General features: G+C 47.2%; 1 protein-coding gene across 1 annotated transcript in view; it reads left to right on the top strand.

The window, feature by feature from the left end:
* Positions 1–3,080: 3,080 nt before the first annotated feature.
* LOC144818370 (transmembrane protein 176A-like) overlaps positions 3,081–25,371 on the top strand; it is a 91,023-nt gene continuing 68,732 nt past the window's right edge. Inside the window, exon 1 of the mRNA XM_078675769.1 lies at positions 3,081–3,390. Coding sequence (XP_078531895.1) covers positions 3,367–3,390 — 24 coding nt within the window. The 5' untranslated portion in view covers positions 3,081–3,366. The remainder of the gene's footprint in view (positions 3,391–25,371) is intronic.

The raw sequence follows: 25,371 nt of genomic DNA, 5'->3' as shown, positions 1-25,371 counted from the left end.
CAAAGGTTGTGAGATGCCATCAATAGATATCAGTTGGTACAAGGACCTCTGCAAAAGTTGTGAGATTCCATCAACAGACGTTGGATGGTACAAGGGACCCTTACAAAGGTTGTGAGATTCCATCAACAGATGTCAGTTGGTACAAGGACCTCTGCAAATGTTGTGAGAGGCCATCAATAGACGTCAGTTGATTTGAGGACCCTGCACAGGTTGTGAGACGCCATCAATAGACGTTGGATGGTACAAGGGACCCCTGTGATGGTATATACACAGCTCTTCTCGCTGTGAAGGTGGCTTCAGACTAAAGGTAGGAGCTGGGAACATAGGGCCCGATTCACAGAAACTTACTACTATTTTGGTATTCACAGAATGCACTTACTTCTTTTGGCATTCACAGAATGAATTTACTACTTTTGGTATTCACAGAAGTTAGGATTTTTTCTTAAATTTGTCTTAAAACAAACTTAAGCCAGACTTAAGCCAGACTTAAGACAGACTTAAGACAGACTTAAGACAGACTTAAGACAAAATCCTAACTTCTGGGAATACCAAAAGTAGTAAGTGCATTCTGTGAATACCAAAATAGTAGTAAGTTTAGGATTGAGTCTTAAGTTCATTCTGTGAATCGGGCCCAGAGTCTCCAGTGGAGGTGTCTGCGCTTCTCACCGTGGTCTTGTCGTATATATCCGCGAGGTGAAACGCACAGGGAGCAGCCCCTGCAGCTTCTGCCACGAAGGGTGCCCCAGGGTTCCTTGTTTTGGAGAGACCCCCCCACACCCTCTAAGCCATGCCATTGCATGCCTTGCAGAATGCGTGCAGGACATACAATGTACATGCAACGCTGGTCCCATGCATACAAACAATTTAAGAGAAATAAAATATAGACAGAATCAATCTATATTTGGAATGACATGCCCAGCCGGACAGTGGTCTTTAGAGTTTAATCAATTTGTACTTTGTTATATCATAGAAAGTACCTTCCACAATTCAGCCAGTGTGGAACACAAGCCTGTGCCCAGCACTTACAGAACAGGTACAGAGGGTGAATGAAGGGAGCAAAGAAGGGCTTTTTAAGGCAAAACACGTTTTTCTGTCATAAAATGCAATGACACAGAATACTTAAACAAAGCACCATTCAAAACACATAGTAATCACGTTTTTTTGCATTTAGTGCTCAAAAGGTCGACGGCGTTTCGGACCCCCTAGTAAATCACGGGGACCATCATCAGGACATTACATTGAAAGCCTTAACAATAATATAGCCTCTAAATGCCGTGACTCCTGGATAGGAACGGCAGTGGATATAAGGGCACGCCAGGGAGCACAACTACACATCGACTGACCCGGTTCCCCTGCCCCCGACGGATACCAGCGTGTACCGCGGTACCGTGAGTTCGATTGCGGGCTCACGCAACCCTTATATCCACTGCCGTTCCTATCCAGGAGTCACGGCATTTAGAGGCTATATTATTGTTAAGGCTTTCAATGTAATGTCCTGATGATGGTCCCCGTGATTTACTAGGGGGTCCGAAACGCCGTCGACCTTTTGAGCACTAAATGCAAAAAAACGTGATTACTATGTGTTTTGAATGGTGCTTTGTTAAAGTATTCTGTGTCATTGCATTTTATGACAGAAAAACGTGTTTTGCCTTAAAAAGCCCTTCTTTGCTCCCTTCATTCACCCGCTGTACCTGTTCTGTAAGTGCTGGGCACAGGCTTGTGCTCCACACTGGCTGAATTGTGGAAGGTACTTTCTATGATATAACAAAGTACAAATTGATTAAACTCTACACTGTCCGGCTGGGCATGTCATTCCAAATATAGATTGATTCTGTCTATATTTTATTTCTCTTAAATTGTTTGTATGCATGGGACCAGTGTTGCATGTACAAAGTATGTTCCCCGAGGTCCCTGCTGACTGAATTGGGGTCCCTTGTTGTTGCTAAATTCAGGGCATACAATGGCATGAAATAAGAAACAGTTAAACGCTCTGTAAGCCCTCTGCTTTACCAAGCAGGCCCCTGCACTGTAGGGGGGCAACAGGTCAGGGGGCCCTAATTAGCCCATTCTGCAGGGGGCCCCATCATTTTGCGTTACGCCACTGACTGGGAGAGAGGTGGCAAGGGCTGTACTCAGTTCATCAGCTGTAGTTTTCTTGAGTGAGGTGAAGTGCCAACTGCAGATTTGGGCATTTAGCGGACTTATTTTGAAAGTTTTATGTAGCGCGAACATGAGCACCGAGGGTATCAGAGCGCTTTACAGATTATGCATCACGATGGTTATAAGCAAACATACAAAAACAGCAAGGCAACAAAATCAGTCTCTATTTGACGAGGGTGCAGGATTCAGTTAATGGGGACTGAGCCCGACTGGAAGGAAGGGTTGGGGTGGGTTAAAGGCCTCCAGAGATTGTGATGCCCTCTGGCTCAAATAGACTTTAATGTTCCCAACGGCCGTCAGTGATGGGTTTTTGGGCCTCGAGTTTCTGTGGGTAATAAGAGATGAGATACTGGGTCTAATATTCGGGGGTGCGGGTTCTCAAACCCCGCTTCCGCCCATGGAAATGCCCGATTGAATAAAAGGCCGCTCTGAACCTGGCACTCTCTGCCTCATAGGTGGACTCATATACATGGTTTGCAGACGCTTGCACCGCCCCTTCTGTAATACCCGTCTCATGGGTGCCCATTTTGTGCCCACGTGGCATCAGGGTGACACACTGAGCTCCACCTAATATAACATAAGCATGTGTAAAGCGCACGTTCGGGGTTTCTTGGCGCTGAATAACAGATGTTTATCGTTATCCAGCTCCATGGTACTCGTTTGCTCGACCTCAGAAGGATGAAAGGCTGAGTGGATCCGCTGGTATTTGAACCTGTGACCACGAGGTCGAACACAGGCCCCTACACTGGATGCATTAGTCACTAAGCCACCAGGCCTAAAAGATGTGTTAGTTGTTGGAGCCTCCCTTGCACCTATCCCCCACCCACCCCTCACCTCCCTCTCCCCTCAGAAAGCAGGTTGAGCCGCTCCTGTGATGCACTGGAAAGCACCAGCACCTGTGTTTTGCCTTTTACCTGTAGGAGGGCGTGGCCTCCATGGAGGTGAGTGCTGAGATTGAACCCTTGGCCCCCGGCGCTCTCGCCCCTGGCAGTGCCAGCCCTCCCTCGTCGGGCAGCTCTCCCCGGGCATCGCTCAGGGCCGCCGGTGCTTTCCTGGACCCGAGGGAGGTGTTGTTTCAAAGGGCGGGGCCCCGAGGCTCCTCCCGGGCCCGGGGAGTCTCTCCCCGTCTCTCCTTCTCATCCAGCAGACCTCAGGGTGGCAGTGCCAGGGAAGGATATCGACTCACTTTGTGCCTGGGCCGCGGGCATGGATTCATCCGCTCCTGGGGAGGTAGGTGCCGGCCAGCACTCCAGCCCCCCGCCTCACAGGCGCAGGGAGGGCACGCTGCTGATAATACAGCTCAGTGGGTTCAGCGCCCGCTGCACAATGACAGGTCTGTCTGCCACTGCTCAATCACAGACTGCCGCCCCTGTCTGGACGGCGAATCAGAATGTCAACCCTTGTATGTTGATAAAATGAGTGACACTGCGCCGTGTGGTAATAGCGCCTCTCATTCTGTGTGGCAATAGCCCTGTCGTTCTGTGTGGTATAGTGCCTGCCATTCTATGTATTATAGTACACTCTCATTCTATGTGGTAATAGCGCCTGTCATTCTATGTGGTAATAACCCTGTCATTCTATGTGGTAATAGTGCCTGTCATTCTATGTGGTAATAACCCTGCCATTCTATGTGGTAATAGTGCCTCTCATTCTATGTGGTAATAGTGCCTGTCATTCTATATGGTAATAGCGCCTGTCATTCTATGTGGTAATACCCCTGTCATTCTATGTGGTAATAGTGCCTGTCATTCTATGTGGTAATAGTGCCTCTGATTCTATGTGGTATAGTGCCTGTCATTCTATGTGGTATAGTGTCTGTCATTCTATGTGGTAATAACCCTGTTAGCGCCTTGAGACCCTCCGGGTGAGTAGTGCGCTATATAAATGTTATGATTGATTGATTATTCTATGTGGTAATAACCCTGTCATTCTATGTGGTAATAGCGCCTGTCATTCTATGTGGTAATAACCCTGTCATTCTATGTGGTAATAGTGCCTGTCATTCTATGTGGTAATAACCCTGCCATTCTATGTGGTAATAGTGCCTCTCATTCTATGTGGTAATAGTGCCTGTCATTCTATGTGGTAATAACCCTGTCATTCTATGTGGTAATAGTGCCTGTCATTCTATGTGGTAATAACCCTGCCATTCTATGTGGTAATAGTGCCTCTCATTCTATGTGGTAACAGTGCCTGTCATTCTATATGGTAATAGCGCCTGTCATTCTATGTGGTAATAACCCTGTCATTCTATGTGGTAATAGTGCCTGTCATTCTATGTGGTAATAGTGCCTCTGATTCTATGTGGTATAGTGCCTGTCATTCTATGTGGTATAGTGCCTGTCACTCTATGTGGTAATAACCCTGTTAGCGCCTTGAGACCCTCCGGGTGAGTAGTGCGCTATATAAATGTTATGATTGATTGATTGATTGATTGATTATTCTATGTGGTAATAACCCTGTCATTCTATGTGGTAATAGTGCCTGTCATTCTATGTGGTATTAACCCTGTCATTCTATGTGGCAATAACCCTGTCATTATATGTGGTAATAACCCTGTCATTCTATGTGGTAATAACCCTGTCATTCTATGTGGTAATAGCGCCTGTCATTCTATGTGGTAATAGCGCCTGTCATTCTATGTTGTAATAGCGCCTGTCATTCTATGTGGTAATAGCGCCTGTCATTCTATGTGGTAATAGCGCCTGTCATTCTATGTGGTAATAACGCATGTCATTCTATGTGGTAATAGTGCCTGTCATTCTATGTGGTAATAGCGCCTGTCATTCTATGTGGTAATAGTGCCTGTCATTCTATGTGGTAATAACCCTGTCATTCTATGTGGTAATAGCGCCTGTCATTCTATGTGGTAATAACCCTATCATTCTATGTGGTAATAGTGCCTGTCATTCTATGTGGTAATAACCCTGTCATTCTATGTGGTAATAACCCTGTCATTCTATGTGGTAATAGTGCCTGTCATTCTATAACCCTGTCATTCTATGTGGTAATAACCCTGTCATTCTATGTGGTAATAGTGCCTGTCATTCTATGTGGTAATAGCGCCTGTCATTCTATGTGGTAACAGTGCCTGTCATTCTTTGTGGTAATAGCGCCTCTCATTCTATGTGGTAATAGCGCCTCTCATTCTTTGTGGTAATAGTGCCTGTCATTCTATGTGGTAACAGTGCCTGTCATTCTTTGTGGTAATAGCGCCTCTCATTCTATGTGGTAATAGCGCCTGTCATTCTATGTGGTAATAGCGCCTCTCATTCTATGTGGTAATAGCGCCTCTCATTCTATGTGGTAATAGCGCCTCTCATTCTATGTGGTAATAGCGCCTGTCATTCTATGTGGTAATAGCGCCTCTCATCCTGTGTGATGCGCGCTCGTGAACAGTTTCCTCGGTTTCTTCTCACTTTGGCTCGATGGATGGTTCGAGATCTCTGCCCTCGGCCTCTTCTCGCCCGCCGGGCTCCTGCTCGTGCACTAGGTTCTTTCAAGTCTTTCTGTCGTTTCTTTTGTCTCACATTGTGACGCTATAAAGGTGTTTTTGTCCTTCATTCACATTTTCTTCTTTTCTTTGTATTCTTTCTCGAGTGCTTTCATTAGTTCTAGAGCGTCATCGTGTTCCATTCTCCATATCGCTCTCCCTTTCATTAGTTCCTTCCTTTCATCTTCCTTGCTCCCTCCCTTCTTCCCTTCATTACTTCCTCCCCTTTCTTCATTCCTTCTATCCCTCCTTCCTCTCTTCCTTCCTCCTTCGTGCCTCTTCCACTTCACCCTCCCTTCTCCCCTCCTCCTTTCCTGTCTTCCTTCTGCCGTCTCTACATCCTTCCTTCTCTCCTCCCCTCCCTTCTTCAGCTCTCCATCATATGTTCCTCCTTCACTCCCTCTTTCTTCCCTCTCTTCTTCCCTTCCTCCTTTCGCCCCTTCCCCTACCCATCCCTGCCCCTACCTCCACCTTCCTGCCCAGCTTCACTCACTCAATGCCACCTTCTCTCTTTCCTTCTTCCTTCCAGCTTTCATTTTCCTACCCTTCTATCTTCTCTTCCTCCTGAATGCCTCAAAGCGTCCACCCACTATTTTCACAGGGTGAACGCCGTCCACCCTGCCAAGAAGTTGGGCCCCACTGAATAATGTGCTGAACTGTACCTTTATTAGTTATATTATTATTTTATTGAGGAGTTTTATATAGCGCCGGCTGAACCCGGGGGTATCGGAGCGCTTTACAACAGTTTTAGTGCAGGAGTCATGCAATCGAGCAGTAGTATACATATTGGTTCGGAAGTCCACGTGTCCTGTGCAGCATTGAGGTTATACGAGAGTCCTGCGATAACCTCATTGAGTGCACGATGTCTTGGGTTGAACCTCTTTTCGGAGGGCGTGGGGGGGGGGGACAGGTAGTGGTCAAAGAGCAAGGAGGAGGTAGGTCTTAGTGATACAATGTCTCGGAGCTACGGCGAGCCGGGATTTGCGTTTAGGCAGCGGCTATCCGTCCGTGAGGGAGCGGGTGAGGAAGAGGTCTTTTAGGTGTTTTTGGAATTTCGTGAAGGACGGGATAGTCCTGATATCTGCTGGGATGAAGTTCCAGATTTTGGGCGTGTTTCCGGCGAAGGACCGTGCAGCGGTTTTTTGTTTGTGTGTTTTCATAGTCGTGAGTAGTAGGGTATTGGAGCTCCTGAGGTTCCTTGTCTGACCAGCCCTCTTGAGTTTGGCGGCCAGGTAGTCAGGTTTTCCTGTGTGCAGGCCTTTGTGCGTGAGGCAGGCCGTTCTGAAGCTAGTGTTATGGACAGGGGGTCCCGGACTTGGAAGGACAGATATAGATAAGTAGAAAATATTGAAACATGGAATCAAAGTAATTCAAAGTACCATGTATTTATTCACAAGGTACTCACACAAACTTTAGTCAAAGATTATCTAACATACAACAGTACTCGTAAGCTTTTCAAGTTATTTAAGCCCACATATAATGGAGAAGTGAGGGAAGGGTAGTGCAGTGAGGGATTTCAGTGAACGAAAGGTGAACAGTAACACAGTTCTTATTGGTCAAGCAGAGAAAATGCAAAAATCAAAATTTCTCTATACAGTCTTACAATGGTCCCATGAAATCAGGGCCACATGAGAAAATAGCAAATGTCAATACACATTTTATACATCAAGCAACCCATATAGCTGTACAGTTCTTGCTGGTGATGGGAGTTGATAGGCGACACAGAAGGAGTCTACGTTTCGACCCAATATCATGTAGGGAAGCTTGGCCTTACAGCACGGGTCTTCTTCAGGACATTGAGGGCAGTGGGCAGACCTCCTAGGGTAAAAGGGAATGAAAACACTATTCAGGGTTAGGGGTCAATGAAAGATCCCTACAAGACCATAGCAGCAGGGGCCTGCTTGGGCATCACATTAAAAACATACGGGAAACATCCTTTACAACGCAACTTTTACCACGAAGTGCTTTTACATCGCAACTTTTACAACGCAAACCATTATAACGCATTGCGCTGGGGGCGCTCTAGGATAGGGAATAGATTTAATTTACTATCCAACACCTTCCCTACTATCCACGGGGACTGGAGTTGGAATAGTAAATTAAACTATTCACTATCCAGCACCCCAAAGCGCTATGCGTTGTAATGGTATGCGTTGTAAAAACTGCGATGTAAAAGCATGCGTGGTAAAAGCATGCGTTGTAATGTCATACATCCAAAACATACACGAGGCAAAACACTCAGGGTTCATTATACCATACTCGGGCCAACACACCCGGAGGTTAGCGGGATCTACCCAAGCCACGTTGTTGTAAAAAGGAATAACTGTAATTCACATTGATGAGAGTTACAGACAGCGTACTCTGAATGAACGGACCTCTAAGAGATCGCCGGACGTATGAAAAAATTAGGATTACAGGAAATAGCATACAATTAGGAAGATTCCACAGATTATATACAATTATATACAAGTATGCATATTTTACCTCAATGATCGTGCGTCAGAAACAGGGTGTTATAGGAGATCGATGTCTGAAAAAAGGGGAACGAGCTAGTATTAGTGCTTGGGACTTAACAATCACCAATTTCTTAACCAAAGATGCACGGGGGTTCAGAAAGTTTCAAAAACCACTGAGTATAAGCTCACCATCCAAACCACACCAGGGTCGCGATTGGAAACCAAGGGGAGGCACAGAACGCTCGTGTTGATCGGAGTACGTCTGGGACTCGATGGTCACAAAAGTGACGTTACCTAAGGGAGAGGGGTTCGGATTAGTGACTGATCCCATACCCCGTTGGAAAGGAGGGTTAGGTGACAAGCTCGATAGCGACTCACCTATCCAATAGGTATCACACGGAAAAATCACGATCGGGAAAAGCAAACAACCGTTTTGCTACGGTCCCGAAGCTAGGACGCATCTCTAATGGGAGCCATTTTAGTGCTGGTGAAATGTGATTGTATTTCCTAATTCCAGTGACCATTCTGGCTGCTGCGTTGAGAGTTGTTTTGAGGGGAGCTAGGTGAGATTTTGTTGTACCAGTGAGTGTTGCATTCCCGTAGTCCGGTCTGGATAGCACCAGTGATTGGGTGGCTTGTTTGAGGTCTTTGGTTGGGATTAAGGGTTTTATTTTGTTGAGTAGCTTCAGATTGAGGAAGGCACTCTTTGCGGAGTTCTTAATGTGTTTGGCCATGTCGAGTTTTGGGTCTAGGTTATTTGATTGTTTCATATATTCATAGCATTATTTGCACATTTTATAGTATGTTTGATATACACATTTTTTATTGGTCGGTTATTTGATTGTCTTATGTATTTATAGCATTATCTGCACTTCTCTCAGTATGTTTGATATAATTTTTATAGCAATGTTTAAGGAAGAATTTTTTATTGTATGTAAAGTTTGTCCTTTTAACTGTTGGTGTGTTTTTGTGGCCCTTATTAGGAGTTCCAAAACAAAATAAATAAATACATTGGAAATTGGGTCTAGAGTGATTCCTTATGATTTTACGGAGTTGGCCAGAGTGAGATTGCTGTTGAGAGCATCCATTGCTTTTAGCCATTCTGAAATTTGAGGGTTCTCTTCTTTGTTGGAGATGAGGAGGATCTCTGCTTTGTCTTGGTTGAGTTTTAAGTGTTTTAGAGACAGCCAATGTTGGATTTCTTTTAGAGTGTCATTTAGTCTGTGAATGTCATCTAAGGAGGAGATTTCTAGATAGATCTGGGTGTCATCTACATATAGGTGGAAGGGGATGTTGGCATTTTTAAGTATGGTGGTGAGGGGTTCCATGTATATGTTGAACAGTTGTGGTGAGAGCACTGAACCTTGGGGGACGCCCCTGCTGACGGGGTGTAAGTCGGAAGTAAAGTTTTTGATTTTTATCCTTTGTGAGCGGCTGTGTAAGAAGGAGGAGAACCAGTGTAGGACCACCTCATCAGCACATACCCTTTCTTGTAAAGCCTTGATGAGTAGTTGGTGATCGACTGTGTCAAAGGCTGCCAATAGGTCCAGGAGAAAGAGGAGGCAACATTGGTCGGTATCGAGGGATTTGTGGATGTCGTCTGTGATGTTAAGGATCGTGAGATCGGTGCTATAGCCTTTTCTGAAACCTGATTGGTGGGGATCAAGAAGGTTGATGCTATCCATGTGCTGAGTCAGTTGTAGGAGGACGCATTCTTCGAGGATTTTGGATCGGAGGGGCAGATTGGAGACGGGTCTGAAGTTATTCAGGTCCTTGGAGTCAAGGCCTGGTTTTTTAGAAGTTGTGTGACTTGGCCAACTTTGAGGCATTCAGATATGATGCCGGTTCTGAGGGAGCTGTTTATGACCTTGCACCAGAACGGGGCCATGGAGAGTTTCAGTTTGTTGGTCAATTGGGTGGGTATCGGGTCAAGGATGTGAGAGGCAGGTTTGGAGGTGGAGATCAGTTTGAGGATCTCGGCCTCGGGGATGGGGTTGAAGGACCTCCATGTTTTCATGGGGTGCTTGCGCGAACTGTCTTCGGTCACTGGGGGCAAGCTTTTGCAGGCAGGGTTGATGTTGATGTCATGTGAGAGCTCAATCTCGGTGATTTTTCTTCGAAGAAGTTGGCAAAGTTTTCGCACAGGTTCTTGGAGGCCTGCATTGAGCATTCAGGGGGCTTGGAGGTTTGTTGCCTGATGATTTTGAACAGTTCTTTGGGCCTGTTTTTTGCGTTGTCCACGGCGGCGCAGAAGAAAGTGGATTTTTCGCTGCTGATGTGTTTTTTGTATTTCCTTCGGGCTGCTTTGAGTTGTTCGTGTAGGCTTGTGGAGGGGTTGCTCCTCCATAGTCGTTCTGTAGCTCTTAGTTGTCTCCTTTCGTTGTTAATGTCCGTGTTGAACCAAGACCTGGATGGGATGATCCTGTTGTTTTTTTTAGTTTCAGGGGGGCTACTTGGTCTAGAATGGATGTCATGGTTGTGTTGTAGTGGGCGGTGAGTTCTGTTGTGGATAGATCATCCGTGGAGACAGTGAGGAGGGAGTTTACCCTTTTCTTCTAGGTCAGTCATGTTGATCTGAGTAAGGTTTCTAGTCCATTTGGGAGGGTCTTGGGTGGGGGGTTGGAATGTGATTGGTTGAGTGAAGTGGAATAGGATTAACTGGTGGTCGGACCAATCCGCGGGCAGGGTGCGGTCTATCGTGACACTGTCGTGCTGGGCAATGATGGCGTCTAGGATTGTTTCTTTGTTGTGGGTTTACTCTGAGCAGTGTTGGGTAAGGTTGTTGCTGTGTAGCAGCTCATTCAGGTTCTGGATTGGCAGGTTGTTTACTTCATTCCAGTGGAGGTTGAGGTCGCCCAGAATAAGGTTGTTTGCATCTCGGAGAAAGCAGTGGGCAATCAGGTTGGACGGGTGTTAAGTGAATGCGGAGGTGTTGCCTGGGGGGTGGTAAATAAGGTGGCAGATTAGTGTTTTGTTATTGCTACTGTTAATATTGGCGGTTAGGCATTCAAAGGTGTTGTAGTTGAAGGAGTCTATTTCCGTCACGGAAATGTTGTTTTTGTGGATGATTGCTATGCCTCCACCTCTTTGGTCTTTTCTATCGTTGTTGGTGATTGCAAAACCAGGGGGGACAAGAGTATCCATGAGTGGTAAGGAGGAATCATTTAGCCGTGTCTCGGTGATGAATGCTATGTCTATGTCGTGGGTTTGGATGGATTCTGCTAGCTCAGTGGCATGCTTGGTGGCTGAGCTGCAGTTTGAGCATGCAGTTGCTGGGGGTCATATCTGTTTTGGGTTTCTTCGTTCGGAGGGCCATGGGGATGATTGTGCGGATGGCCGGGGTCTAGGGGATTTCGGAAGGGCCTGGTCTCTACCCAGTCCGGTGATCACCTGAATTTTGGATTGGAGGATGACAGTAATTGGATTGTCTTTTGAGGAAGCGGGATCTGCCGCTTCACTCGCAGACATTGTATCTCTAGTTCTTTTGGGTACCTTGCCCTCTGCAAGCTGCCAACCCCTGCCACACATGGCCTCTGGCTAGGTCCTGTACCCAACCCTCTGAAGGCAAGTACTCTCAGGTGTGCATGGCCGAAGGATGTGCCCAGATGCATGTTTGCCGCTGGGCCGTGACTGTTTCCAGGCTCTGATACCACCACACTGGGTGCTGCCAACCCCCACATTTGGCCATTGGTCAGGCATAGCAGTAGTGCACTAAATACTTTTTAATGCTATGTTAAGTTTTTTTTATAAAGCACTTGAATATCAATAAGGCGTCTTGACGCTAGTTGAGGGAGCAACCTGAGCAAGCCGTGGCGGCTAGAAATTAATGTGAAGTAAAAAGCCATGTCTCGAGAGCCTTCCTGAAGGCTAACAGCTTAGCTTGAGATTTGATAACAAGGGGGAGAGAGTTCCAGGCCTTGGATGCGTTCAATACAAATCCGCGGCCGCCCCATTTAACTCGCCTAAAACGAGGAACTGGCGCAAGTCTAGACGAGGCTGATCTTAGAGGTCTTGATGAAAAGTAGATGGAGAAGGCCAATCTCAGGAAGGCTGGGCCTTGGCTATGGATGACTTTACAGACTATACATAGTGATTTAAAAATGATTCTGGCCCTGACTGGGAGCCAGTGAAGCTGTTGGATAGCTGTGGAAGTCGAGTGATATTCGAGAAGCTTGGAGAGAGCTCTTGCTGCGGCATTTTGTACTGTCTGAAGTTTTTTAGCACGTATTTCTGTGAGTTTAAATAAAAGGCTATAACAGTAGTCGAGTTTCTACAGCACCAGAGATGTTATTACTGATTTTTGTAGGGCAACAGGAATATAGGGCAGGATCTTCTTGATTAGCTTTAAGGTGAACAAGGCAGCAGATGAAACAGAGTTGGCCTGAGTTGTGTAAGAGAGACAGTGGCATAGCAAGGGGGGGCTGTCCCCCTTTTTCTGACTCATGTGGCCGCCAGGTGGCAAAAGCAGTGACCACCACGGGCGGCACATGGGCTAGCTACGCCACTAAAGATAGATCTGTGTTATTTTTAACTCCAAGGTTTTCAACTGATTTAACCAGGAGAGGCAGGGAGCCTCATTTTGGTGGCCACCAAGTATGGGACCAAGGGGATGGTTGACTTCCGGAGAGTAGCACCTCTGTTTTGGGGGAATTTAGTGTGAGACGGTTAGATGACATCCAACTGCTGATTCCTCTCATGCAATCGCAAAAATTGGAGGCGACGTCTTATATTTCCTGTGAAAGCGAGACAACAATTTGTGTGTTGTCTGCATAGGATGTTAGTCACTAGCAGATCTGATCCATTCTTTCGACTCTACCGTAACGTAAAGATTGAATAGCGTAGGGCTCATCGATGATCCCCGTGGAACCCCGCATCGAAAGGAAAAGGAGGGTGTTGTAAAATTTCCAAGACGCACTAATTGCGTTCTATCAGTCAGGAATGATTTGAACATCTTCAAGGCTGTTCCGGATGCCGCCGCTGAAATCAAGCAATCGAGTAGGAGTCCATGGTGAACCATATCAAAGTCCGCTGAGAGATCTAATAAAATCAGGGCTGTCCCGTTAACTTGATCGAGCGATGCTCTGATCACCTCGGTGGCTTTGATAAGAGCGGTGTCGGTACTATGAACTGACCAAAATCCAAATTGGGTGTTGTCCAGGAGGTTGTTGTTTAAAATATTTTCCATTAGTTTTGCATTCAGGATTTTGTCAATGGCCTTAGCCGCAAGTGGTACCCGGGCTATGGGTCGATAATTATCAGGTTACATTGGATTTAGTGAGGGTTTTTTGAGTAGTGGGAGGATGGAAACGTCCTTCCACTGGGAAGGAAAGACACCTGATATGCATATCTGCTGGTAGATGTCTGTCCGATGGGGACCTAATGATGGTGCAACTTGGCTGACCATTTTAGGAGGGCATGGGTCTAGTGGTGAGCCTGAGCTGGCAAGCTGTGGCATTCATACAACCTCTTCCTTAGCGGGAGGCATGAATCAATTAGGAATAGATTGGGACCCGGGTGCTGAACTGGAAAATTGCTAAAGTGTTACTACAGGGATTGTAGAAGCAAGGAGGTCAGAGACACTTTCCACCTTTCCACAAAAAATGTCTGCTAGCAAGTTGCAAAAGGATTGGGATGGATCCATGGAAATAGCAGGGCTGGAAGCGGTGAGCTGGGTAATGGTGGCATACAATTTATTTTGACAAAATAGCTTTCTGAGGCGAGAATTTATAATGTGTCAGGCATCTCTTACATTCAGTTTTTTCTAGTTCATCATAATGAGTTTTCCATGGTTTTTAGGCTTTTAAGGTGTATTGCTTTTCTACTGTGTTAAGCCTTCAGAAATGCATTTTGGAACTGAAATCCCATAGATGTTGGCATTGATTACCCCCTCTGATAAACCATTAGGGGAAGAGGGTTTGCATTGTAAAAATTATTTTTAGAACCTGGTTGGAAGATCTGACAGGCTTATTTATCTGCCAGGAACTTGCAATAAAACAAATATATATATATTAGAAATAAAAAGAGGAAGCTGAAATAAACCAGATCAGAACAATGTTGTCACTCACATGGCAATAGAGCCAATGGCTGAACCCCTCCACTTGCGCTCATGAAAACATCCAGCAGGGGGCAATATGTTCATAAACTGGCTTTATTGCTCCATGAGTGACAGACTTTTTTTTACCACATGCACAGTCACCTGAAAATGAGTGCGCTCCAGTGCCACTGGCCAGTCCTTCAGTTTTCATATATTTTTCTCTCATTTCTTTCCTTCTCATCTTTTTGTTATTATTTTTAGAGCCCTCTCCAGCTCTCCACATAGTGCTAACAGACTGCTTGCTGCAATTCAAAATTACTACTTTTCAACTCTTCCTTAAAATACTTGGGGAACTCATAACGTTCCCCAAATATTCCAGGATTGGAGTTAGAATAGGAAATAAGCCCCCAGGAACATTTGGGGAAAGTTACTGTTTCCCCAACTATTCTAGTACTGGAGTTAGATTAGTAAATTTGAGCTTCCAGTGTCCGCCACACCCACTGCTGCCCTGAGGGCGCAGTTCAGGGCAAAAAACACAAAGGAGCGCCACATCCCACGAGGACACAGCTTCCAGAACAGGCTACCATCATGGATTGGTATTGTTCATAGTTACACTGTTTTACCATTCCAAGATGGCCAACACATTGGTTCAAAATATGGTAGCCATGCTGGAACGTTAAAGCAACGAAACTCCATGTAAACTACCATTGGAAGATGGCTACACAATGTTTAATTGTAATTATTATTGCAAGTATTTTCTTGGCTGTTTACGCAGTAGCTTGTTTTCTTTTCTACTTTTAATTTATTCTGCATATGTTTTTGAGTTTGTGCGTGAGTATGTTAAGGTTGCATAAGTGGATGAATGCAAGAATGAGTCAGTGGATGGATAAATGGATGAATGAGTGCTAAGATGAGTGACAGAGAGCATGTATGATGAGCTGTTGAATGCCTAAATCGATCATTGACTGAGGAAGCACTCCCATTTAAAGCCAGACATATTAGCATTGCCAGTGCTTGTTTCTTCTCTTTCCTTGTCCCCGCTGAGCTTTTACTCTTTCCTCTTTCTTCCTTCCATTGCTCCCTTCCTCTGACAGCTCTCACTCTCCAGCCCTGTGCCCCACAATCTCCCCCTCTGCCCCTCCCCCACTGTGCATCCTGTCCCAAGCAAGCTCTTATCAGTAATGGTGTCTTTATTGAGTTTTACTGGGCTGCAGGATGTTTACTGTGTCTGCCCCTCCCGTCCAAAGTCCAGGCCTCGTCATCTATGGCTTCTTCACAGCGCCCATAAACCCCTGTCCGGCTCCAGTTAACCCCTTCGCCGTCAGCTGTTGTGCTACGACACGACAAGGTGGGAGAAGATGACTTAGGGGCCTCTGCAAGGGTTTCTAGGGGTCCGACTGCCCCCATATGCCACTGTCCATTGGCTAGCAGCCACAGTGACTGCACTGAATGCAATTATTTATTTATTTATTAAGAAGTTTTATATAGCGCTAGCCAGACCCGAGGGTATCGGAGCACTTTACAACAGATTTAAAGCAGGATTCACACAAAAAGGCAGATGTATACATATCTGTTCGGAAGACCTGCTGTGAAACATTGAGGTAGGGAAGTCCTGAGATAGCCTCGATGAGTGCAAAATGTCTTGAGCTAAAACCTCATTCAGGGAGGAGGGAACAAGGAAGGGGTCGGGGAGCGGGGAGGAGGTAGGTTGTGGTGGAACATTGTCAGGGGGCTGCAGAGTGTAGGCTTGTGCGTTTCGGGGCGGATCTCGGTTTGGGAAGGCACGGTTGAGGTAGAGGTCTTTTTGGAGTCTTTTGAATTTTACAAAGGAAAGGATAGTCCTGATATCAGCTGGGATGGAGTTCCAGATTTTGGACGCGTTTCCAGCTAGGGATCGTGCAGCCGTTTTTTGTTTGCGTGTTTTGCGTTTTGCGTGTTTTGCGTGTTTTCATAGGGATGAGTAGCAGGGTGTTGGAGCTCCTGAGGTTTCTTGTCTGACCAGCTTTCTTGAGTTTGGAGGCCAGGTATTCCGGTTTCCCTGTATGCAGGGCTTTGTGCGTGAGGCAGGCATTTCTAAAGCTGGCACGCATTTCGACTGGGAGCCATTTTAGTTCTCTGAGTGCGGGTGATAAGTGGTCATATTTCTTAACTCCGGAGACCATCCTGACAGCTGTATTGAGAGTTGATTTGAGGGGGGCTGGTGGGATCGAGCTGTACCGGTAAGGATTGCGTTCCCATAGTCGAGTCTGGATAGCACCAGTGATTGGGGGGCTTGTTTGAGGTTCTTGGGCGAGATGAAGGGTTTAATTGTGTTGAGAAGCTTCAGATTGAGGGAAGCACTTTTCGAGGGGATCTTAATGTGTTTGGCCATGTTCAGTTTTGGGTCTAGGGTGATTCATAGTGTTTTTACAGAGTTAACCAGGGTGAGATTACTGTTGAGGGCATAGATTGCATTCTACGATTTGAGGGTTTTGTTCTTTGTTGGAGATGAGGAGTATCTCAGTTTTGTCTTGATTGAGTTTAAGGTGGTTTGTTGATAGCCAGTGTTGGACTTCTCTAAGAGTGTTGTTGAGTCTTTGAATGTCATCGATGGAGGAGGTTTCCAGAAATATCTGGCTTTTTTGAGTAGGGTGGTGAGGGGTTCCATGTACATGTTGAACCGTTATGGGGAGAGCACTGAGCCTTGGGGGACACCTCAGCTGACGGGGTGTAGGTCGGACATAAAGGTTTTGATTTTTATCCTTTGAGAACGGTTGTGTAAGAATGAGGAGAACCATTGTAGGACCACCTCATCCACACCTCCTCTATCTTGGAGAGCCTTGAAGAGTAGATTGTGATCAACCGTGTCAAAGGCTGCCGATAGGTCCAGGAGGATGAGTAGGCAGCATTGGTCAGTATCTAGAGACCTGTGGATTTCATCCACGATTGCGATTTAACTGCTACAGCCTTTTCTGAAGCCCAATTGGTGGGAATCTAGCAGGTTAGTGTTGTCCATGTGCTGTATAGGAAGGGGAGATTGGAAACAGGTCTGAAGTTGTTCAGATCGTTGGTGTCTAGGCCTGGCTTTTTCAATAGTGGCGTGACTTGGCTGACTTTGAGGCAGTCTGGCATGATGCCAGTTTTCAAGGAGCTATTTATGATTTCGCACCAGAGTGGGACAAGGGAGTTTCAGCTTTTTGGTCAATTGGGTGTGTACAGGATCGAGAACGTGAGATGCGGCTTGGAGGAGGAGATCAGTTTAAGAATCTCAGCTTCAGGTATGGGGTTGAAGGATTTCCAGGCTTTCGTGGGCAGCTTGCATGTGCTGGTTTCGATTATTGAGGTTGTGTTTTTGCAGGAGGGATTGAGGTTGATGTCTAGTGATAGCTCGATCTTGGTGATTTTGTCGTTGAAGAAGTTGGCGAAGTTGTCACACAGGTCTTTGGAGGCCTGGATTGGGGTTGCAGAGGTCATGGAACTTTGTTGCCCGATGATGTCAAAGAGTTCTTTGGGCCTGTTATTCGCGTTGTCCGGAGAGGTGCAGAAAAAGGTGTTTTTTTGGTTGTTGATGTGTGTTTTGTATTTCCTTCGGGCTGCTTTGAATTGCTCACGAAGGCTTGTAGAGGGGTTGTTCCTCCATGGTCATTCTGTACCTCTGTTGTCTCCTTTCAGCATTAATGTCCGTGTTGAACCAGGATCTGGAAGGAATTACCCTTTTTTTTTTTTTAGTTTCATGGGGGCTAGATGGTCTAGGATAGACGTCATAGTTGTGTTGTAGTGAGAGGTGAGTTCCGTTGTGGAGAGACCATCTCTGGAGATGGGCAGGAGCGTACTTATCTTTTCTTCTAGGTCGACCATGTTGATCTGTGTTAGATTTCTCGTCCATTTGGGGGGGGTCTTGGCTGAGATGTTGGTATGTGATCGATTGCGTGATGTAGAATAGGATTAAGCAGTGGTCGGACCAGTCAACCGGTAGGATGTGGTCGATTGTGATTTTGTCGCATTGGCTGATGATGGCATCCATGATTGCTCCTTTGTTAAGGTTGTTGCTGTGTAATAGCTCATTTAGGTTTTGGATTAGTGAGTTGTTGTTTTTGTTCCAGTTTTCGCCAGAATTAGGTTGTTGGTGTCTCGGAGTGAGCAGTCAGAAACCAGGTCTGACAGGTGTTCAGTGAATGTGGTTGTGTTGCCTGGGGATGGTATAGGAGATGGCAGTGTAGTGTCTTGTTGTCGCTTGTGTTAATGTTGACGGTTAGGCGTTCAAAGTTGTATAGTTGTAGGTGTTGATTTCGGTCACTGACATGTTGTTGTTGTGAATAATTGTTATACCCCAGCCTCTTTGTTCTTTTCGGTCTTTGTTGATGATTGCAAAGCCTGGGGGTACGAGAGTATCCATGATTGGAGGCGAGCAGTTGTTTAGCCATGTCTCGGTGATGAAGGCTCTATCTATGCAATGGGTGAGGATGAATTCTGCTAGCTCTGTGGCATGTTTGGTGGCTGATCTGCAGTTTATGTGCATGCAGTTGGTAGGGGGTGCCTCTTTTTTTGGTTTCTTACTTAGGGGGGCCATGGGGATGTTGGTGAGGGAGGCTGGGGGTCTAGGGGGGTTTGGAGTGGAGTGTTCTCTTCTGAATCCGGTGATCACCTGAATCATGGATTGAGGGGTGGCAGTAGAGGGGGTGTTGTGCGAGGAGGCCAGCTCTGATGCTTCATTCGAGGACATAGCCTCCCTAGTTCTTTTGGGTTTCAGTGTCTGACTCGCGAGGGGGGATGAGATCCAACTGGGTCGGGTAACCTTGGAGAGCCTTTGGTGTGTGTGTTTCGGAGACGATGAGAGTACAATGGGGATTTTTGGAGGGCTTACGGAGCGTAGCGAGTTTGATTAGGATTTTGTTAAAGCCATGTATTATAGTAGCTAACTGCCTTTCAAGCAGGGAGAGACGCTGCCCCGTCTCTTCTGGGGTGGGGGTAGGTAGGTTCTGGTTGGGGTCCTCCCACGGGGAGATGGCCTGACGATATTGTGTTGCCACCTAGTAGTTATTGTGTTGTCTCTGAGGGCTTTGAGATGGGTCGTGGGGTGAGGTTGTCATGTTGTGGCATCTGCGTTCTTTTGCGTGTGGGTATAGGAAGGTAGTTGGGAGTCTTAGACTGTGTATTGTGGTCCATCTGTGTCATTTTGAGGCGGTTATAAGCGCGTGGCTGGTCGAGGGGATGGTCAGATTGGGGAGGGCGAGCCATGTTCTTGGTGACAGAGGTGTGGGTGGTGTCTCGTGGTGGAGAGCAGGAGTTTTTGATAGAGGGCGCAGGAGTGGTCTGTGTGTTCAGCCAGGGATTCTGGCTGTACGAGTAGACGGGGTGAGTTGGGCGGGGGAGATGTGTGTGAGAGGGGGCAGTCCGAAGTGAGGGGAAGAGGGAGTCAAATGTCTCAAGGTTGTCGTTGTTAGCTTGGATCAGGACTGTGCCGTTGGAGTAGATGGTCACAGAGGTGTTCCCGCTCCGCATCATGCGGTTAGGGATACAGAATGACAGATTGCAGCTATGGGGAGTATTGGTACTTTTGGTAATGTGGAGTTGAGATCTGAGGATGGAATTCCACTTTTCGGGTCTTTCCATGTGGAAAATAAGATCCATTTTTACTTGGCCTTTGGAGGAGCAGTGATATATGATCAAATAGTGATTCTGGGTATTGTCTGATCAGTTTATGGTTGTTTTTTTCCGCTTTGGGTGGGAGGTTGGGGGAAAGTAGTTCAGTGTGAGGGGGTTGGCGTATGTTGGCGTGACAGAAGGCATTTTGTCTATGTTGGACATGTGGCTAGTTCGTTTAGGGATAGGTGTGTTACGCTACCACTGGGGGTCGGGATTGGAGTGGTGGACAGGACTGGCAGAGCGGTCAAGCCGCCAATGATGGCGTGAGCTAGCACAGGGTGCACCAGCTGCCTGCTCGGTGTGGTGACAGACCCTGGCACCGGACACACTCTCGTTGCTCTTGTTATTAGCGTTGGTATAGTGCTCTTCCTTCACTAGTGTGAATTCACAGCGCTTTGTCTCGTTCAGGTGGTTGTCTCAGAAGCTTTGGCAGTGTGCACATGAAGGATGACCTCAGTGGAGAGTGGTTGATGCTGTGAGTGAGTCTCCTAGGGGCGCTCGCTGCCATGGCGCTACGCACACGTTTACTCGTGCCCAGAAGCATGTAAGGCTGCTAGGGCACGTACATACAAAGCTCGCAGAGAGAAGGTCTGCACACAACCTGGTTACCAGAGTACATTAATTCCAGAGGTTTCTGAGCGCACAGAACCCTTCAAGGGCACGGAGGAACTGACTGTCCGAGGGAGGGATGGTCTGGTGATGACCAAGTCTTCTTGACAACAGGTCATTTTTCAGTAACTGGTCCCTCCTACCTAGGCTCCCTTTCACATGAGTTTTCACAGCTGGAATGGCCCATGTCTCAGGAATATTCTGCTCGAGGTGTCCATGTTGGTCCGTCGATGACGGTGTATGGTGGATGCAGCAAGGATGAAGTCATTGGTGCATGAGACACAAGGAAGGCATTTAGATGAAACCGTAGGGTGGATGCACCAAGGATGAGAGCATTGACTGAGGAGACATGAAGGACGTGTACAGATGAACGTGTAGGGTGGATGCACCAAGGATGAGGGCATTGACCGAGGAGACATGAGGGATGTGTATAGATGAACGTGTAGGGTGGATGAGCCAAGGATGAGGGGATTGACTGAGGAGACTTAAAGGATGTGTATAGATGAACATATAGGATGGATGAGCCAAGGATGAGGGCATTGACTGAGGAGACATGAGGGATCTGTATGGATGAACGTGTAGGGTGGATGCACCAAGTATGAGGGCATTGACCGAGGAGACATGAGGTATATGTATAGATGAACGTGTAGGGTGCATGCGCCAAGGATGAGGGCATTGACCGAGGAGACATGAGGGATGTGTATAGATGAAGGTGTAGGGTGGATGCACCAAGGATGAGGGCATTGACCGAGGAGACATGAGGGATGTGTATAGATGAACGTGTAGGGTGGATGCACCAAGGATGAGGGCATTGACCGAGGAGACATGAGGGATGTGTATAGATGAACGTGTAGGGTGGATGCACCAAGGATGAGGGCATTGACCGAGGAGACATGAGGGGTGTGTATAGATGAACGTGTAGGGTGGATGCACCAAGGATGAGGGTATTGTCTGAGGAGACGTGAGGGATGTGTATAGATGAACGTGTAGGGTGGATGCACCAAGGATGAGGGCATTGACCGAGGAGACATGAGGGATGTGTATAGATGAACGTGTAGGGTGGATGCACCAAGGATGAGGGTATTGTCTGAGGAGACATGAGGGATGGAGACATGAGGGATGTGTATAGATGAACGTGTAGGGTGGATGCACCAAGGATGAGGGTATTGTCTGAGGAGACGTGAGGGATGTGTATAGATGAACGTGTAGGGTGGATGCACCAAGGATGAGGGTTTTCACTGAGGAGACATGAGGGATGTGTATAGATGAACGTGTAGGGTGGATGCACCAAGGATGAGGGCATTGACCGAGGAGACATAAGGGATGTGTATAGATGAACGTGTAGGGTGCATGAGCCAAGGATGAGGGCATTGACCGAAGAGACATGAGGCATGTGTACAGATGAACGTGTAGGTTGGATGCACCAAGGATGAGGGTATTGACCGAGGAGACATGAGGGATGTGTATCGATGAACGTGTAGGGTGGATGCACCAAGGATGAGGGCATTGACCGAGGAGACATGAGGGATGTGTATAGATGAACGTGTAGGGTGGATGCGCCAAGGATGAGGGTATTGACTGAGGAGACTTGAGGGATGTGTATAGATGGAACGCTTAGGGTGGATGCACCAAGGATGAGGGTATTGACCGAGGAGACATGAGGGAAATGTATAGATGACCGTGTAGGGTGGATGCACCAAGGATGAGGGTATTGACCGAGGAGACATGTGGGATGTGTATAGATGAACGTGTAGGGTGGATGCACCAAGGATGAGGGCATTGACCGAGGAGACATGAGGGATGTGTATAGATGAACGTGTAGGGTGGATGCACCAAGGATGAGGGCATTGACCGAGGAGACATGAGGGATGTGTATAGATGAACGTGTAGGGTGGATGCACCAAGGATGAGGGCATTGACCGAGGAGACATGAGGGATGTGTATAGATGAACGTGTAGGGTGGATGCACCAAGGATGAGGGAATTGACCGAGGAGACATGAGGGATGTGTATAGATGAACGTGTAGGGTGCATGCGCCAAGGATGAGGGCATTGACCGAGGAGACATGAGGGATGTGTATAGATGAACGTGTAGGGTGCATGCGCCAAGGATGAGGGCATTGACTGAGGAGACATGAGGGATGTGTATAGATGAACGTGTAGGGTGGATCCACCAAGGATGAGGGCATTGACCGAGGAGACATGAGGGATGTGTATAGATGAACGTGTAGGGTGGATGCACCAAGGATGAGGGCATTGAATGAGGAGACATGAGGGATGTGTATAGATGAACGTGTAGGGTGGATGCACCAAGGATGAGGGCATTGACTGAGGAGACATGAGGGATGTGTATAGATGAACGTGTAGGGTGGATGCACCAAGGATGAGGGCATTGACCAAGGAGACATGAGGGATGTGTATAGATGAACGTGTAGGGTGGATGCACCAAGGATAAGGGCATTGACCGAGGAGACATGAGGGATGTGTATAGATGAACGTGTAGGGTGGATGCACCAAGGATGAGGGCATTGACCGAGGAGACATGAGGGATGTGTATAGATGAACGTGTAGGATGGATGCACCAAGGATGAGGGCATTGACCGAGGAGACATAAGGGAAATGTATAGATGACCGTGTAGGGTGGATGCACCAAGGATGAGGGTATTGACCGAGGAGACATGAGGGATGTGTATAGATGAACGTGTAGGGTGCATGCGCCAAGGATGAGGGCATTGACCGAGGAGACATGAGGGATGTGTATAGATGAACGTGTAGGGTGGATGCACCAAGGATGAGGGTATTGACCGAGGAGACATGTGGGATGTGTATAGATGAACGTGTAGGGTGGATGCACCAAGGATAAGGGCATTGACCGAGGAGACATGAGGGATGTGTATAGATGAACGTGTAGGGTGGATGCACCAAGGATGAGGGCATTGACCGAGGAGACATGAGGGATGTGTATAGATGAACGTGTAGGATGGATGCACCAAGGATGAGGGCATTGACCGAGGAGACATAAGGGAAATGTATAGATGACCGTGTAGGGTGGATGCACCAAGGATGAGGGCATTGACTGAGGAGACATGAGGGACGTGTATAGATGAACGTGTAGGGTGCATGCGCCAAGGATGAGGGCATTGACTGAGGAGACATGAGGGATGTGTATAGATGAACGTGTAGGGTGGATGCACCAAGGATGAGGGCATTGACCAAGGAGACATGAGGGATGTGTATAGATGAACGTGTAGGGTGGATGCACCAAGGATAAGGGCATTGACTGAGGAGACATGAGGGATGTGTATAGATGAACGTGTAGGGTGGATGCACCAAGGATGAGGGCATTGACCGAGGAGACATGAGGGATGTGTATAGATGAACGTGTAGGATGGATGCACCAAGGATGAGGGCATTGACCGAGGAGACATAAGGGAAATGTATAGATGACCGTGTAGGGTGGATGCACCAAGGATGAGGGTATTGACCGAGGAGACATGTGGGATGTGTATAGATGAACGTGTAGGGTGGATGCACCAAGGATGAGGGTATTGACCGAGGAGACATGTGGGATGTGTATAGATGAATGTGTAGGGTGGATGCACCAAGGATGAGGGCATTGACCGAGGAGATATTAGGGATGTGTATAGATGAACGTGTAGGGTGGATGCACCAAGGATGAGGGTATTGACCGAGGAGACATGAGGGATGTGTATAGATGAACGTGTAGGGTGGATGCACCAAGGATGAGGGCATTGACCGAGGAGACATGAGGGATGTGTATAGATGAACGTGTAGGATGGATGCACCAAGGATGAGGGCATTGACCGAGGAGACATAAGGGAAATGTATAGATGACCGTGTAGGGTGGATGCACCAAGGATGAGGGTATTGACCGAGGAGACATGTGGGATGTGTATAGATGAACGTGTAGGGTGGATGCACCAAGGATGAGGGTATTGACCGAGGAGACATGTGGGATGTGTATAGATGAACGTGTAGGGTGGATGCACCAAGGATGAGGGCATTGACCGAGGAGATATTAGGGATGTGTATAGATGAACGTGTAGGGTGGATGCACCAAGGATGAGGGTATTGACCGAGGAGACATGAGGGATGTGTATAGATGAACGTGTAGGGTGGATGCACCAAGGATGAGGGCATTCACCAAGGAGACATGAGGGATGTGTATAGATGAACGTGTAGGGTGGATGCACCAAGGATAAGGGCATTGACTGAGGAGACATGAGGGATGTGTATAGATGAACGTGTAGGGTGGATGCACCAAGGATGAGGGCATTGACCGAGGAGACATGAGGGATGTGTATAGATGAACGTGTAGGATGGATGCACCAAGGATGAGGGCATTGACCGAGGAGACATAAGGGAAATGTATAGATGACCGTGTAGGGTGGATGCACCAAGGATGAGGGTATTGACCGAGGAGACATGTGGGATGTGTATAGATGAACGTGTAGGGTGGATGCACCAAGGATGAGGGTATTGACCGAGGAGACATGTGGGATGTGTATAGATGAATGTGTAGGGTGGATGCACCAAGGATGAGGGCATTGACCGAGGAGATATTAGGGATGTGTATAGATGAACGTGTAGGGTGGATGCACCAAGGATGAGGGTATTGACCGAGGAGACATGAGGGATGTGTATAGATGAACGCTTAGGGTGGATGCACCAAGGATGAGGGTATTGACCGAGGAGACATGAGGGAAATGTATAGATGAACGTGTAGGGTGGATGCACCAAGGATGAGGGTATTGAACGAGGAGACATGAGGGAAATGTATAGATGACCGTGTAGGGTGGATGCACCAAGGATGAGGGCATTGACTGAGGAGACATGAGGGATGTGTATAGATGAACGTGTAGGGTGGATGCACCAAGGATGAGGGCATTGACCGAGGAGACATGAGGGATGTGTATAGATGAACGTGTAGGATGGATGCACCAAGGATGAGGGCATTGACCGAGGAGACATAAG

Source organism: Lissotriton helveticus, chromosome 1_1, assembly GCF_964261635.1.
Source record: "Lissotriton helveticus chromosome 1_1, aLisHel1.1, whole genome shotgun sequence".
Taxonomy (NCBI): Eukaryota; Metazoa; Chordata; class Amphibia; order Caudata; family Salamandridae; genus Lissotriton; species Lissotriton helveticus.
The sequence above is the reverse complement of the archived record's forward strand: the minus strand, read 5'-3'. Positions and strand labels throughout refer to the sequence as shown.